Here is a 16,404-nt window from a genome sequence, read left to right as displayed (position 1 = left end):
ACAGGTCAGTGGAGGGCTTCAGACTGTCCTCAGCAAGCTTTCAGACTCCTCTAACTTCCCCTATCACCCCAACTGCAGAGCCAAAAGCCAGTGTTCAGCCCAAGGCTGTGTGTGTGTGTGTGTGTGTGTGTGTGTGTGTGTGTGTTGCTGGGTGTTGTCTCCAGTCCAGCCTGGACCAGGAACAGTAAGGAAAGATCCAGGGTTGGGGGGACAAGAGATGCTCCAGTAACACAAGCCCCTGGTCTTATACAATACCAGTGAGGCTTTGCAGGGGCAGTCTTGTCTGGGACCCAAGCCTCCAGACACCCACCACACTAGATCCTTCTGGATAGGGGAGAAATGGGCAACAGGGCTTGGCACTCACTAACCGACGCTGCAGGCTGCCCTTCTTTCTCTACTCCCAGCATCCTTAGCACGCATCCCCAGAGCCCCTCAGGAAGGTTCTACAGGAATGAAAAATGAAGGAAAAAGGATGATGGAGAATGAAAAGAGACGTGGATGGATGCAGGATGCAGGCAAGCAGTTGGGCACCTGGCCTTGAAGCCTCCTCCTGGGTCAGGACAGGTGGGGACAGGTGCAGTAGGGGCAGTCAGTGTTTCCAAAGAGGAGGGTATGAAAGGGAGCAGGAGAGACGGGGCATTTGTGTAGAAGGTGCATTTGCTGGGCAAACATTCTTTTAACAAAGGCTGTGTTATACGGGGATGCTGGTCTCAGAGAGGAAGCTAGAAGGAAAAAGTCTGCGAAAGGGGCTTAGTCCATGGGTGATTGGATGGATGGATGAATGGAGTGAGTGAGTGAGTGAGTGAGTGAATGAGCGAGTGTGTGAGTAAACCTCAGCCCTCCCTCGAACGGAGCAGAGCGCCCGGCAGGGGTCACTGCGCGCCCCAGGGGCTGGAAGGGGGCGCAGGCGCGGCCAGCGCCAAGACCCTCCTGTGGGGGGCGGGGCGGGGCGGGGCGGACTGGGGGCGGGGCTAGGGGGAGGGACGCGAACACCGTCCAAACTTCCGGTGCCTGCGGAGCGCGGAGAGGCGGCTTCACAGATAGAGGCTGCACGAGCAGAGGCTGCAGGGCGGACGCGCGGCCGGGCGCAGCCATGGTGAAGATCAGCTTCCAGCCCGCCGTGGCCGGCATCAAGGGCGACAAGGCCGACAAGGCTTCGGCCTCGGCGTCGGCCGCGGCTCGGGCCCCGGCCGCTGAAATCCTGCTGACGCCGGCTCGGGTAAGAGGGGCCGGGGGTCGAGGCGCGCCCCGCCGGCCCCGGGAACTGCTCTAGGTGCATCGGGGTCCGGGAGCCGTGATCGGAGTGGAGTGAGGGTCCGCAATGGGCCATTCATCCCAGAGTGGGGAGGGGGCTTGGGTCCTCTCTTAAAACGGCAACCGAAAGCAAAAGTCCGAAGAGTGGGAGGGGTCCGAGTCACAGGTCCCCAAGGAGGGAAACGCTCGAGGTCTCTTCCAAAAGTGGAGGGGCTAGGCGGCTGGCCCCAAGACAGGGGAAGGGGTTGGTAGAAATAAGTTGGAGGAATGTTGGTGGGGGGTATGCGTCTGGTTCTAATCAAGGAGGAGGGGCCGAGAGAGTCGAGTCCCCCGGTGGGGGATGGGAGAGGGGTTGGACTGGGTTTCCCCAAACTGGGGGTGGGTCATGATTGGTAGGGAATGGCGGGGCGGGGGGCGGGGGGAGTCTGGTGCCAACGAAGGAGGAGGGGCCATTGATTTCGTCCCTAATGGGGGGGATGCTGTGGGGGGCGGGGAATGTGCTGCTGGTCTGCACCTAAATTGGTGGACAAGAAAGTGAAGAAATGGAAATAAGCCAGAACCGGCCCGGCTGCACGTTTGGGATTCGAGGTTCGAAATTATGAGGCCAGGCGCCCTGATTTCCCCACCCCATGCCGTCCCCATGGGTCTCCCTGCTCCCGGCTTCCTTCCTCTCCCGGCTCTCGTTCTGGGCGGCTCTCTCCATCCCGCCGGGAGGCTCCCCCACTGCCCCGGTGCCCTCCCGCATCCTGGAGGCTCTTTGTGGGGGCGGGCCTCGGTGCAGCCCGCCCCCTCCGGCGTCCTCCCCCTCCTCCCCCTTCCCTCCTGCCTGGGGGAGAGAAGGCATTTCCGCCAGTGGAAAACTGTCTGAGCTGCGTGGAGTCTGACCCGGAGAGGGCAGGACGCGTGGCGGGCAGGGAGGCGAGGGGAGGGAGAGCTGGTCCGGCCAGGCTGTATTGTGCCCCGGCAAAGGTGTCCACGTAACCGTCGGTAACCGTCGGCTGCGGCGGTCTTTGGGCGCGCCAAGCAGTCCCGTCGAGACTGGACTTGCGACGTCTTTGTCCACTCCCCTTCTCTTCCCCCTGCTGGCTTCTGAGGAGTCTTCCTCAGGGCAAGATCCCTCCCCAAGTTTTGTGGCTCAGACTCAACCCTGCCTGGAGTATTCTGGGGGCTGCGGGGCAGGGGGGGAAACCTGGGCCCTGCTGGGAGGACACGCTGGAGAGGGGCCTCAGGTGGGTGTCACAGCCCCAGCAGAGACCCTGAGTGTGAAATGCACCGAGCAGCCTCAGGCCAGCTCCCCTGCCCTGGTGTGGTCACTGCATCATCCAGGACCACCTGGGCTGGGTTGGGGGGTTGCTCTGCACCCCCAACCAGAGCAACTCAGTCTTTATCCGATGTTTAGATGGGAGGGGACATTCCATATTTGAAGACCATGGTCTGCAGCTTTAAAAGTTTGCAAGGGTCTCTTCAAGCTTCTTTCCTCCCTTCACCAAGGAGCCCGCCTCCTCCCCTCCCAGCCCAGGGAGGGAGTGGGGATGGGACCTGGCTGGCCCCTCTCTTCTCCCAGGGCCTGCTGCCCAGCTCAGGCCTGGAATTCAGGACCCTGCTTCTGAGAGCTACAGGCTTCAAGCGGAAGGGGAAACCAGCCAGACAGTAGGAGGATGTAATTCAGACTCTGAGAAGGTCCACCAAATTTCACCGGAGTGGCACATTCTCCAGCAGCCTCCTGATGGTGCCGGGCTAGATGGCAGATGCCAGCATCCCCTTGGCAGTAACTGACAACCAGCTTCTGGCTCTGACATCGGGCATCGTCTTTTCCCCCTCACCCAGTGTGAAGTGGAAATCTCAACACCTTCCTGGTGCTGTTTGGAATGGCCTTGGGCCTGATGAGCCAGCCTCCTCTCCCAAACCTTGTTAGCTGGGCGGGTCCCCTAGCTGTCTTCATTGGCAAGGAGGAGCACTGGGGGCCCAGGAGGAGGATTAACCCCCCACCACCACCACCACCACTAGGACAGAAGTGCATAGCAGTAAACTATCGCAGCTTCCCGAGGCCCTGTTGGATGTTGCCTGTTGGCTCTGACAGTTGCCTGATGGAACTGGAGTGGGGAAGAGAGTTCACGACTCTGAGCCCGATGTGCCCTCACCTGGCCAAGGGGCACACTTCTCACGTCCAATAACCAGGGGGCGTAGATCAAGTCCCCTCTCCTGCCTCCGGCAGCGAGCGCAGCAGGCACCCAGCATTCAGACACAGTGCCACCATTATTAGGGTACCATTTATTAGAAGGAGAAGGTGGGTGGGACAGGCAGGCAGACTGGGAGGCCCGGCCATCTGCTTTGTCAAGACAGAGCGTTTGAGGTTTGCCCCGTGCTGATGAGGATGCGGAAGAAAGCTTTGCAGAAGGTTTCCTCTGGCTGAGGGTGACCCGAGAACCCTCCTTGGCCACTGAACTGGACTCCAAAACCAGATTTAAAGCCCTAGAAGGACCGCTTGATGAACAGATGAGTTTGCGAACGCCCTCAGCAGTGAGCTCCCCCGTGGCCATTAGAGCAAAATGTCCACCTGTGTACAGGCTTACAGGGCCAGGGTGAGACCTCAGCAGCACCCCCACAGCGGGGCTCCCCCTGCTTCTGAGCAAAAACTGAAATACAACGAGGATTCTGTCCCCAGACCTGCTGCTGGAAGGAAGTGCCTCAGTGGGCCGGGAAGGGATGGGGGTGGGGGCCCAGCTGGGCCTCCAGCTGCCCACCCTCCCCTTGGCGCTCGCCTCTGAGATAATGAGAAGCCTGCGCTGATGGGCGACTGGCCGGAAGCCAGCTTGGAAAGTGGGTTGGCCGGGAAGCACCCCCTCTTAGCACCCTCTGGCCAGCCCTGCACCTCTCAGCCTGGCTCCCCTCTCCCGTCCATCTGCTTGTGCTTGAGTGCACACGTACACACACGCACGCGCACACACACACACAGCCAGGTGTGGGCGTGTACACACGGGACTGGGCTGGGGGGCTGCAAATGGTGGGGGGGGGGCTGCAAGAGGAGAGAGACATGTTCAATACCGTCATCTTCTCAGCCCCGGGTAATTTTCTCCTTGGCCTTGCCTTTGATTAATGGCTCCTGTGTCGCCCCCTCCTCCAGCTGCATACCTGGGGATCAGATTTCACTTTCAGAGTCCTGGCCTCGGGCCCTTGGCAGGCGGGAGCTGGGTCTCCCAGAGTGGTTGGGGGAGGGTCCCCTGCCAGCCTGGAGGGCGGTACTGGTGGGTGTGGAGTCTTCCTGCCCCAGTGCCCCAGTACCCGCTGGCCCTGCCCGCTGAGCTGAAAAAAAGGACCTTTGTGGACAGGTGGTCCTGTTCCTGGTCCTGTCTCGTGCAGGGGTGGGGGTCCCTTCGTGGTCTGTCCTGGGCCTTCCCAGAGGGGCTTTGGCTTTGGGGCACACACCACAGTGGTTTTTCTCTTCCCTCTCTATTTCCCTCTCTTTTCTATTTGCTTTTCTGGGCCGGTCCTTGCATGTTTCAAGGCTGTCAGTACCGCCAGGGAGGATGAGTTCCTCTTAGAAGAAAAAAAAAATGTTTATGGTAAAATCACGGAAGCACAGCCTGGCTATCCCCCAACACACACACTCTCCAAGTTCTCTCTCCCCCAGGAGAGCTCTGTCAGCAGCCAGCTTTGCTTCTCATCCTTCGGAGCCTTTGTTCTCTAGAGTCTCATCTTGACCATCAGGACCGGAATAGATGAGAGAATGGGCCCAGCCTGGCCAAGCAAAGCAGAGGGTGGTGCAGGGGTCCACGCTGTGCTTACTCACCCGGCGTGTGTCCAAGCCGCTGAGCCACACGATAGGAATGGGGTTCCACTGAGAGCGAGTCCATGAGTCCCCGTGGGCATTTGTACATAAAACATAGCTCTCTGTGCTCCTGTGGACAGTGGGCATTTGCCCACTCCCCTCACCTCCACTAGGTCTCTCTCTGTCTCTGTCTCTGTCTCTGTCTCTCACACACACACACACACACACACACACACACACACACACACACGTTGGTGCCCTTGAATCTGTGGTCTGCAGCCTAGGAAAGAAAGATGCTGAAGAAGAATGATACCAAGGAGGCCGGGCAGGAACCCCTCCCTCTCCAGCTGTCAGCCTGGGCTACAGCAAGTGCATTTCTGACTCCCCTGCCAGCCTCCTCCCAGCAGCCTGCGACTGTAGTTTAATCTGCTTGCAGTTAATTTGGGCATTGTTACTGAGAGGCTCTAGCTGGGGGGATCTCCAGGAGCCATGGGAGTCCACTGAGTTAATGCTCCAGTTGGCTGGGTTCCCCTTGACCGCTGTGGCCCTGGCTTTGCTAAATCATTTAATGAGCGCCATTGCGGGCCTCGGTGCCGTGGGCAGAGGAGGCCCGGGCCCCTCCAGGTCCCCGCACGGCTGGCTCACGTGCCCCACACGAGTGCACAGCAAAGCACTTTGCTCAGAAAGCCCAGTTGCCTTGGAGACAGTATGCAATGTTTTTCCACTTTCCAAGTGAAAGCCCCCCCAAATGTCGGGCTGCCCCAGGGGGGGGGGGGGGGGGGGGGGGGCAGCATTTTCCTGAGTCTCCAGCATAAGCGAAGCAGCTCAGGGGTCTCAGGAAGCAAGCTTCTCCACAGTCCTTCCCGGTGAGCTGGACAGCCAGGAGTCCCCAGGTTCTCCGTTGTGGAGCTCAGGGCCCGGCAAGCAATGGCAGCTTCGGGGCAGGATTCAGGGGTCCTTTCTCCTGCGGGGGGGGGGCGTGTAGGGGGGCTTGATGTCTGAAGTGCCTTTTGTCTCCAAGCAGGGACATCCATGGCTTCCAGTCTGCTTCCTGGCAAGCTCTGGTCCTGCTTTCCCTTCCTGCCTGCTGCTCAGCCCTGAATTTTCTGAGGTTTGGGCCCTGCAGGCAGGAGGGGTGTGGGCTTAGGGAGGGGAGCAGGGCAGCTGAGCCTCAGGCACGCACTAGGGGGCGTCAGTAAAGGTGGGATAGGGAGCTCTGTGTTAGCCCCAGACACGTGAGGGGTATGTCCCCACACACCTAGGACAGCCGGGGATCCTCAACCTTCACAGTGACCCCCACAGAGTAGGGACGGAGAGTGGTATCCAGGGGGCCTGCTGGAGGCTGCGTTCTTCTCAGCCCTAGAGCCGCAGCCGTGCCCCAGGCACTGACCCAGCCAGAAGCAGAAAGGCTAGAAAGGCTGCTCTAAAACCATTGGCCTCCTTGTCTGTGAACTTCGTTGTGGAGCAGGCCCTCAGGCTCTCACTTGTGGCCCATTGGCTTTGTTTTGTTTTGTTCTTTTTAAAAGCAGTTCTCACAAGCTGGCTTCTCTGGTTTTCTGACCGCATGGCCAGGGTGCAGTCTCTACAGCTGGCCCTGGCATTGGCCCTGAAAAGGAAAGTTTCAGCTGATAAAGATCTGCTATTTTTATCTAGCACTTCATCCTTGACAAAGGGCTCTCGGGTTCCTGGTCTCCTTCAATCCCTGCCTCTTCACACTTCCTGAGAGATGCTCCCCTCACGGGGGATCCCGGCCCCCGCTGAGGCCTCTCTCAACTTGGGGCCACCACTCACCCCACTGTCTGTGAACGTCCAGCCCCAGGGGCAGGATCCGCAGCTGGCACGACAGCCTGACCTGTCTCCTGGGTCTGCCGCCGGGGGAGGAGCAGAGACGCCACGACCCTCCACAGAGGCCCCCGGGTGACGTGTGCCTCCTGGCACTTTGGCTGTCAGGCTGCCCCGTCCTGCGCTGCTCCTGGGAGCCCGTTGAAAGTCAAAACCATTATAATCCCCTGGCTCCTGTCGGACCTTGGTTAGAGGGCCCGAGCGTGTGGAGGAGATGCCAGCCAAGTGGGTGGTCTCATGAATTTACCTCTCTGGTCTGGATCACAGGACCCCTGCAGCAGGGCCGGGCTGGGGAGGGTCCCCAGGCCTGCAGAGGGGCTCAGCTAGTGAGTTTGGCACAATGGGTTTGACCTCCCACCCGCTCCAGGCGACCTCCCCCGAGGGCAGACTGCGGCGTTGGGGAACAAGATGGGCCGGGGCACCTGTCCGTCCTGTGTCTGTCCCATGGTGCAGAGGCGGGGGACCAGCTGGTCTGGTGATGGGTGTGCCCAGTGAGGGGGAGGGTCCTCGTGGTATTTTTGTCCTATTCCTGGGCTTTGAGGGTGTGTGGGAGAGCGGGAGGCATTTGCCCCATCTGATGGTTACCCCTCCACTCCCTGAGGCCTGGGCCCCATGCCCTGTATGCTGTAAGCCAGGAGGCCTCAGGGATTGGGGCCTGGGCATCACAACAGGCCGTGCCTCACCCCCACCAGGCCAGGTCCCCTGTGCTGGGCTAAGAGATAAGGGCTTCTCCAGGGTAACTTGGACCTGAACTGTGTCCCCAGCCCCCCAGCGTAAAGGGAGACAGGAAACCTGGCACAAAAGGGGCTAAGCAGACAGTTTGTGGCTTACGTGGAGACCGGAACTCCTTCCCTTCACCCACCCTGCCTCAGCTCCTGGAGGGTGGGGAGTCCTTGGGCCTGGACTCTGACCTCACCATGACTGTGCCTGGACACCATGGAGGAGGGTGTGAAGGGTGGACAGTGGAGGCCGAGACAGGCCTGGGCTTTTGCAACATCTCCCAGGGTGGGTGAGGGCCCGGGTTAGGGCAGGGGTGCAAGGGAGGACGTGCACAAACAAGAGAGATGGCCAAGGCTCATTAAGAGCCTGAATCCTTAGACTCTCAGTCCAGTGCTCTGGGTAAAGCGGTGTCACTGAGATCTACGCACACACCTTCGTCCACCAGCCCAGACCCGTGTGCCCTGAAGTTCGGTCAGTTGAACTTGCTGCTTCTTGGCAGACCTGTGGCTACTGTTCTGAGCCCAAGTCTGGCTTCCCCAGAGCAGGTTTTGTCCAGGAGCCTCCAGACTTCAGCCTTCAGGCTTCACTCCTGACAGCCTATTTAACACTGCCAGCCGGTGCCTGTGCGGGGCCGTAGCTGAGCTGTGCCCAGCATGGATCGCAGGCTTAGGGCCGCCGGGTCCAAGGGAGACCAGCACCGTGCCCAGACCCCATGCGCCTCCTGGAGCCTCTGTTTCCATCAGCCGGTGACTACTCCCTGCCATGGCCTTCTGGGGGGAGCCCAGCAGGCACCTCCCGCTGCCCCAATTCCAGCCCACCCTGTGCACCCCAGCTTTCGGGTGGATCCAAAGCCTTCTCTGGCTCCCAGCCTGCCCAGTGCACCCCATTTCCTATAGGTTCCCAGGTCTGGTGCAGTTATTAAGGCCACATCTGTGCTTCCTCCAGTCTGTGTTGAAGAGTATATATCGTGGTCACAGCTGGCATTATAAAGGGTACTAATGGCATGGATAATCCAAACCTGCCCGCTTAATCCCAGTGGGTCGTTATGTATGGCTTTGATGCGGGTCTCAGTTTCTCTTTACCTGGGAGGAAGCTGGGAGGACCCTGGCGGGGCATCCCTTCCAGATGATGCTCGTGTGTCCCCGGCCCCGTTCTCCTCTCCCCTTTTTCCCAAGGCTCGCTCCCGGCCGGCAGGGTGAGATCTCCCTTCCGGGAAGGGGGTGGGAGGGTCCCCAGAGGTGCGGGACCACCATCTATCTGGCTGACCCAGCACTGCTGTCCACAGGAGGAGCGCCCCCCCCACCACCGCTACAAGAAGGGGGGCTCTGTGGGCGGCGTGTGCTACCTGTCGATGGGCATGGTCGTCTTGCTCATGGGCCTCGTGTTCGCCTCCGTCTACATCTACAGATACTTCTTCCTCGCACAGGTGAGGCCAGGCGGGAGGGAGGCACGGGGCTCGGGGAAAGGCTTGTGAGGAGGGGGGACAGCAGGTGACCTGCCCCCAGGTGGGAGTGAATGCCCAGCCAAGCACCAAAGACCCGCATCCTCCCTCCATGGGGCCTCCTTGGGCTCATGCCAGCCTCTTGCCTGGTCCCGGAGACAGAACTGGAGCCCCGCCCTCTGACCCCCACGGACCCTGGTAGAGTGTCCTTAGCCATGTCTTCAGACACACCTGAGGCCACCCAGGAGCTCTCCCAGGAACACAGTTAGTGGCGGGCGAGCTGGGACTGGAATCCATCGCCCCTTCCCACAGTGTTACCCTGGAGTGTTACCACCAGAAACTCAGATCCAGCAGAAATTGGAACTCTGTGATCCCTCTAGAGCTGGACCCTGTGGCCGAGGGTCATGCCTTGGACGTTTGCTTGGGTCACAAAAGAAGGAAGGCAGAGAGCCGGATAGTGGACGGATGCACCCCCACCTCCCGCAAGGGGTGGCCTCCGCCTGTGACAGCACCCCCGTTATCTACTCACACAGCCAAGTAGGGGCATGAAGCTGGGCGGGAGGACTGGTCATGGTCACGGTGACCTTGCGATCAGCCCAGATCTGGGGAGGGAGACAGTTGCCACCAAGGGAGTTAAATTAAAGCTCAAAAGAATAACCGTAAGTGCACTGAACAGGGAATTTCAGAGTGACAAAGAAGCTGAGAATTGCCAGTCATTTATGACCCAAGTGACCTCCCACCCTCAAGCATTGGCTTTTCGCTTTGTTACTTAGTTTTTCCATGATGGAAATTACTGAAGAGTTTTTGTATTCCATGTGACTTTCCCCTAGAAACCTCAGCTCCCACACACCTGCCGACTTCCCTTTTTTTTTTGGCTCCCCCCCGACACCGCCTCCCCATCTTCCCCCTCCACGGCCAGCTCCCCGCGTGTTCCCGGTTCTCCCTTTCCCATGGGAGTCCTCCCCTGGGCCCTTTCCTGTGGCCCTTAGGAGCCTGCCTGGCTCCTGGCCCCCTCTGTCCCCAGCCCCAACTTGTGCCCTCCTGGGGCTTCTCACCCCACCCCAACTGCTGGGGACTAGGGGAACCTCAGAGCGGCCTCCGAGTCCGTGCCCTGGACAGTATGATTCATGTGCGATGACTCATGCTCTGGGAGAACTTACACTGCAACAGAAAGGGGAATTCTGCCCGTGACAGGCCAGGAGTCTGTACACAGATCTGGAGGAGCCCCGGAGAAGTGCACATGGGCACGTCACTGGGCCTCGGTCAGGTCACACAGCCCCCCTGCCCTTGTTGATGGAGCCGTTAGGCCTGCTCTGCAGATAGAGGCACAGTGTTGCTCGTGGGGCCCGGTGTCCAGGGAAGGTGGTGGAACTTGAGTGAGGTTGCACACGGGGTTGGCTGTAGTGATGCCTCCAGAATCTTCACGCAGCTGATTTTCTCTGAGCGACTCTCCTCCCTCCTGGGCACCCAGCCTGTTCAATCCGGGGCTCCTGTGTTTGCCCCTAAGGGCCCTCCCATCCACTCCAGGCTCTTGCTTGGGGGTCTGTCCCTCTGTGGAGGGCACGCGGTGGCCGGGTCCTACCCCTGCCGATCCATCCCATTTCAGTCACAGGCTCATGGACCCAGAGGCCAGAAAAAGCCTGATGGATCACCTCGTTTCACGGATGGGGAAACTGAAGGCCAGAGAGGTTGTTCACCTGGGACCTGGCAGATCCCGCTCAACCCTCCCTGACTCCCCGTGCTCCTCAGTTTCTCCACCTGTGAAATGGGTCTCATTAGTCCCACACTTCGTGCTTGCCCAGGCCTTGGGGGTCGTGGCGCAGTGGGGTGGGCGGGGTGGCCGTGCCGGAGGCGCCGTGTGACCGGTCTGCCTGTCTCTTCCTCCACCTTGCCCAGCTGGCCCGGGACAACTTCTTCCACTGTGGCGTTCTCTACGAGGACTCCCTGTCCTCCCAGGTCCGCACTCGGATGGAGCTGGAGGAGGACGTGAAGATCTACCTCGAAGAGAACTATGAACGCATCAATGTGCCCGTGCCCCAGTTCGGCGGCGGGGACCCTGCAGACATCATTCATGACTTCCAGCGGGTGAGGCCGGCCGGGGCCGGGGCAGGAGTGGTGGAAGGGTGTCCTAAAGGCCCAGAACCCCCTTCCACCAAGGGTCGTGAGAAAGGAGAATACGAGCGCCCGTAGTACCTCCGTCTGTGACGGCAACTATGTCTGGCAGACGTCTACGGGTCCGCTTTATCAGGATTTTAAAGACCTCGCTTCTGTTGCGTAAGGGTAGCGTTTCTCACTGAATGTGAGCTAGTGTGGACGCTGGCTGTCATGGCGAGGCCGATGTTCCTTTCAACTGGGTATTTTGCGGTGCCTTTGTTTTGAGGTAGGGCACGCCAGTCAAGCTCGTGACGTGTACAGCTTAGTGGATTTTCTCCGAGGCCCCCATGTAGTGCCACCCGGATCAAATGTGGACCTCGGCCAGCATTCTGGAAGGTTCCCTGGTGCCCTCCCCTCGCCCCAGCCAGTACCCCCTCCCCAGAGGTAACCATCCTTCGCGCTTCTGTTGCCGGTGACCGTTTTGAGGCCCGTGAAACACAGGCTCTCCAGCTATCTGTCCCCCCGAACTTGCCTCCCAGAGCTTCCTAGGGATTGTCCAGTACGATCCCTTCACTCCGTATCCTGGACAGTCTTACAGCCGAAACCCCCCAGAGAGCCAGGGACGGAGCATCTCCTGCTGAGGGTCCTGGCTGTCCGCAGGGATGCCGGGACCTCAGAGGTCTGATGGAATGCACGATTGGAACATTACTGGCTTCCCCAAACCTCAGCTCTGGGATCCCATGAGAAGAACCCTTGTAACGACCGAGGCCCTGGACAGTTGGTGTTTTTCACGTAGTAAGTGGAAGTCTCCGCAAATACAGGCTAGGAGAAGAGCAGGAGCCCAGGAGCACCCGCCCGGGTGTTCGGGAATCGGGGGTGCATCGCACCGGCGTGGTAGGGCTGGTGCCTCCCAGCCCACCCAGGCCAGGCCCTCGACTGCAGGGACTGACGGGGCCCCTCCTCCTGCCCAGGGGCTCACCGCCTACCATGACATCTCCCTGGACAAGTGCTATGTTATCGAGCTCAACACCACCATCGTGCTGCCCCCTCGCAACTTCTGGGAGCTCCTCATGAATGTGAAGGTGAGCAGGGGCCCCGCTGCCTCGTAGAGGCCAGGCCCGGGGCAAGGGAGCCTCCTGCTGTGGGGGTCAGGGGGCCCGGGGGCGTTGCTGTCAGCGGGGCCCAGCACCCCGGATCGGTTCCCGCCTTCTCCATCTTCCTTCTCCCACGCCCAGAGTCCACACGTCTCCTTTTCTTCTCCCCACCACGCTTCCGCTCCCTCTCCAGCTTTGTAGCCTCCTAGGCCGTGCCCCGCTTCAGCAGTGCAGGGAACAGGTGGGGTCGCCCCCCTCCCCGAGCAGCACTCCCCGTGGGAGACCAGACCCCCACACGTGCGGCACGGCGGGCACCAGTGCTTGGCACAAACGGAAGGTGCCTGGAGACGTCAGAAGGGCGAGGCCCGGGGCCTCTGGATGGGGGAGGCGGACGCGTGCGGACGGGACCCTGCCGGAGTGAGCAGCGTGGAGACGTGGGGAGCGGACAGTGGGCCAGGGGACCCCGAGGGAGGAGAGCCCCGGGTACTGAGCCGGCGCTGCGGCTTCTCCCTTCGCAGAGAGGGACCTACCTCCCGCAGACGTACATCATCCAGGAGGAGATGGTGGTCACGGAGCACGTCAGCGACAAGGAGGCCCTGGGCTCCTTCATCTACCACCTGTGCAGCGGGAAGGACACCTACCGGCTGCGGCGCCGGGCTACCCGGAGGCGTGAGTGGCCAGCTCCTCCCGTCTGGGCCCCTGCCCTGAGCTCTAAACCATCATCCGGCCGTGCCGGGCCCCGTGGCTGGAGAGCAGCCCTCCCAGAGCTCAGACGGTAGCAGCAGTAGTAACAGCTAATGGTGACTGAGCACGTCCTATGGGCCAGGCCCTGGTTTACACTCTTTATGTCCTTCTGAGACGGTGTGAGTTATCCCCACCGTCATTATTCTCGCTGTCCCTTTGAAAGATGAGGAAACGGAGGCACAGAGAGGTTCAGTAACACCCCTGAGGTCGCACAGCAGGGAAGATGGCAGAGCTGGGCTCTCACCCCTTCAGTGCACTGCCTCTCAGTGGGTCTGGGTGTCTCTCCCGGGGCTGCCTCTTCCCCCCGCCGCCCCGCCCCAGGATCCCGAGGTCCCGTGGTCCCGCTCAGGTTCCCAGTCTGATTGCCTTTGCAGCCCAGCCGCCACTGGGCCGGGACACAGTCCTCACTGAGATTTCTCTGTTCCCTCTCAGGGATCAACAAGCGAGGGGCCAAGAACTGCAATGCCATCCGCCACTTCGAGAACACCTTCGTGGTGGAGACCCTCATCTGCGGGGTGGTGTGAGGGCCTCCCCTTCCAGGCCCCGCCCTTGCCCTCTTCCTTCTTTCCCTTCTGGCCACTCCGGCCCTCCTCCTTCCCCTCGCTTAGCTTGTACTTTGGACCTTTCCATAGATGTGACGTGTCTCCTGGTTCCTTTCCAGCCCTGCCCGCCTCCCTGTACCAGAGCCGTGACCTCTTGAGGCCCCACCTCTTCCGAGCTCCCAGGTCTGGGGGACAGGAGGGCGCCACAGGGTGGTTTCTGGGACCACCATCCTGAAGTCAGGTCCGCTGGGGCCAGCCCACAGCTGCACTGGCAGCCCAGGGGGAGGGCTAGACGGAGGGACCGGGCATGTGGGGGTCCTGGGCAAGGGGACAGGGTGGGGTGTGGTATGGGGTTCAGAGATATCTGCACAGTTGGGAAAGTCCCAAAAGGCTTGTTCCTTGGACAGCACATTTCCTCCTGCGTCCAGATACCCAGACCTGGGCTGAGGGTAGGATCATGTGCCCAGGGGTGGACCCCCCCCCCCCCCCCCCCCCCAGAGCACAAGGGAAGACGGTGTCCTGGGGCTCTCCCCCCAGGACTCCTGTCAGTGCCTTCAGCCCACCAATGGGAGCCTGGAGCGAGGGGTGGGGATGAGTCCGTCAAGCACAATCGTTCTTCGAGTGGAACCAAAGAAGGGAGGAGCCAGGGCCCCCCGCCCTGGCCCCCCAGGAGCACAAGTGGGGTCCTGCAGCCATGGCCACGGGAAGGGGACAGAGCGAGGTGGGCGGCCTTGCGGGGCTGAGCGCTGAGCAGAGACGAGGGGGTGGGCTCGTTGCTTTCTCCAAGCTTGGAGCTGTTTGAGAAGATAATGTGGGGGGAAGGGAGAGCCACCTGGTACTTGTGCACCCTGCCTCCCCCTCGTTCTGAAATTCCGTCCCCCGGCTTTGGAGAAATGCAGCCTTTTTTCCCTTTTCCTTCTCACTTTTGCATGTTTTTACTGATCATTCAATATGCTAACCGTTCTCAGCCCTGAGCCTTGAAAAGGAGGCTTCGACGCCTCCAGCCAGACTTAGGTGCTCTCTGGAGATGAAAGTCTTAAATGCTTTGTATATTTTCTCAATTAGATCCCTTTTCAGAAGTGTCTGTAGAACAATAAAAATGTTTGACTTCTGACGTTGACTTGGGAGCAGTGGGTAGGGGAGGGCGCCGGGCAGGTGCACCCCATCCCGCAGGCTGGCCGGGGGTGCCTGGATGCGGAGGGCGGGGAGGCCAGCAGAGGTTCAGCCAACGAGCATCCGTGTCCCCTCAGTCCCCTTCAGTCCTCACACCAGGCCGAGCTGGGTCGATTCACATTTTACAGGAAGAGTAGACCTGGAGTAGACTTGGAGACCGGAAGTAACTTGCCCAAGGTCATGGCTGCTTTTAAGTGCCTATAAACCATCGTGTTTAGTTCTGCACGGAAGATGACATCATTATTGCTTGTCCTTAAGCACAAGGACGATGTAGTGTTCTTCGCAGTTTCGGGGCAATTAGTAACCACCTCGGTGGGTCCGAGCTGAGGTTGGCATGAGTCACAGGGTCTCATTCTACAGACGAGGTGGTGGGAGAGCTTCCCGGAACTTTGGCGGGGTGGACCCAGCGGGACCGGGGTGAGGGTGGGTGCCTACATCCTTGCCACTGGTCTGGCTCAATAAACCTGTGAGGGACATAAATGACTCAAGTTTGCAGACACACCTTGTTCTCAAAGGCAATCTTGGGAAGACGTCAATCTGCATGCAATGCAATCACAATTAAAATGCTGACAGGATTTATTGTTTAACTTGACGAGGTTCTTTTGGGAAAGTAAACATGGGGAATAGTCTGGAAGTCCTTATAAGGGGAAAGAACAGCCTCCAGGTATTAAACATCATAAACTACTATAATTAAAGAGTTCCACGTAGCAAAGGAAAAGGTCAACGGGACTCAGTGGAGGGTCTGGAAATGGTCTTAAATATGAGGATATTTAATGGGGCACATGTGGGGTTTTTTTTTAAGTGCAGTTATTTATTTTGAGAGAGTGCGTGTGCACAAGGGGAGAGGCAGAGAGAGAGGGAGAGAATCCCAAGCAGGCTCCACACCGTCAGCGCAGAGCCTGATGCAGGGCTCGAACTCACAAACCGTGATATGACATCACGACCCGAGCCAAAATCAAGAGTCAGACGCTTAACCGACCATACCACCCAGGCACCCCTGGTGTTGTTGTTGTTGTTGTTGTTTTAATGTTTATTTATTTTGAGAGGGAGAGGGGGAGAAAAAGAATCCCAGGCAGGCTCTCCAGTGTCTGCACAGAGCCCAATGTGGCCTCGAACTCACGAACCATGAGGTCATGGCCTGAGCTGAAATCAAGAGTTGGATGCTTAGCCAACTGAGCCACCCAGGTGCCCCCTGGGTTTTTTTTGTTGTTGTTTTTTGGGTTTTTTTAATGGAACAACTGGCTAGCCATTTTGACAAAAATTAACCTGGATCCTACTTTCCAGTAATAATATTAATTCTGCATAAACCAAGGTTTTTAAGTATGAAATGAAGCCATAAAAGTACTTAAATGATTTAGAAGAATCTTAGAGGAGGGAAGACCTAAGTATGATACCCACCAATTACAACTTGGACTATGAAAAACTAGAATTTATGGACAGCAAAATATACGACAAAGTCAAAAGGTTTTTAAGGGGCACTGGGGGAGATGTTTTTGAAACATAGGACACTTTAAAAAGGGCTATTTTCCTGATAGGCAACATTTTTATAAATCATGAAAAATGAACAACCCAATAGATAAACAGGCGAAGAATATGAACAGGCAGTTCACAGTAAGGGAAATATAAATGGATCATTGCTTAAGCATGAAAAGATGTTTAATTGCACGTACATAGAAAATACAAATCAAAATTAGGAAGATGCATTTTTGCAAGCCAGGTGAAGCTTTTTTT

General features: G+C 58.7%; 1 protein-coding gene across 1 annotated transcript; it reads left to right on the top strand.

The window, feature by feature from the left end:
- The first annotated feature begins 992 nt into the window (after window positions 1-992).
- Window positions 993-14,600, top strand: ITM2C (integral membrane protein 2C). The gene is made up of 6 exons (XM_049614716.1): window positions 993-1,219; window positions 8,871-9,011; window positions 10,923-11,111; window positions 12,092-12,202; window positions 12,733-12,883; window positions 13,391-14,600. Exons 1-6 carry the CDS (start codon window positions 1,094-1,096, stop codon window positions 13,480-13,482), a joined length of 810 nt encoding a protein of 269 aa, XP_049470673.1. The 5' UTR covers window positions 993-1,093; the 3' UTR covers window positions 13,483-14,600.
- The last annotated feature ends 1,804 nt before the right edge of the window (window positions 14,601-16,404 follow it).

The sequence above is a fragment of the Panthera uncia genome (assembly GCF_023721935.1).
Source record: "Panthera uncia isolate 11264 chromosome C1 unlocalized genomic scaffold, Puncia_PCG_1.0 HiC_scaffold_3, whole genome shotgun sequence".
NCBI classification, from domain to species: Eukaryota; Metazoa; Chordata; class Mammalia; order Carnivora; family Felidae; genus Panthera; species Panthera uncia.
This window is presented reverse-complemented; position numbering and strand designations above follow the sequence as displayed.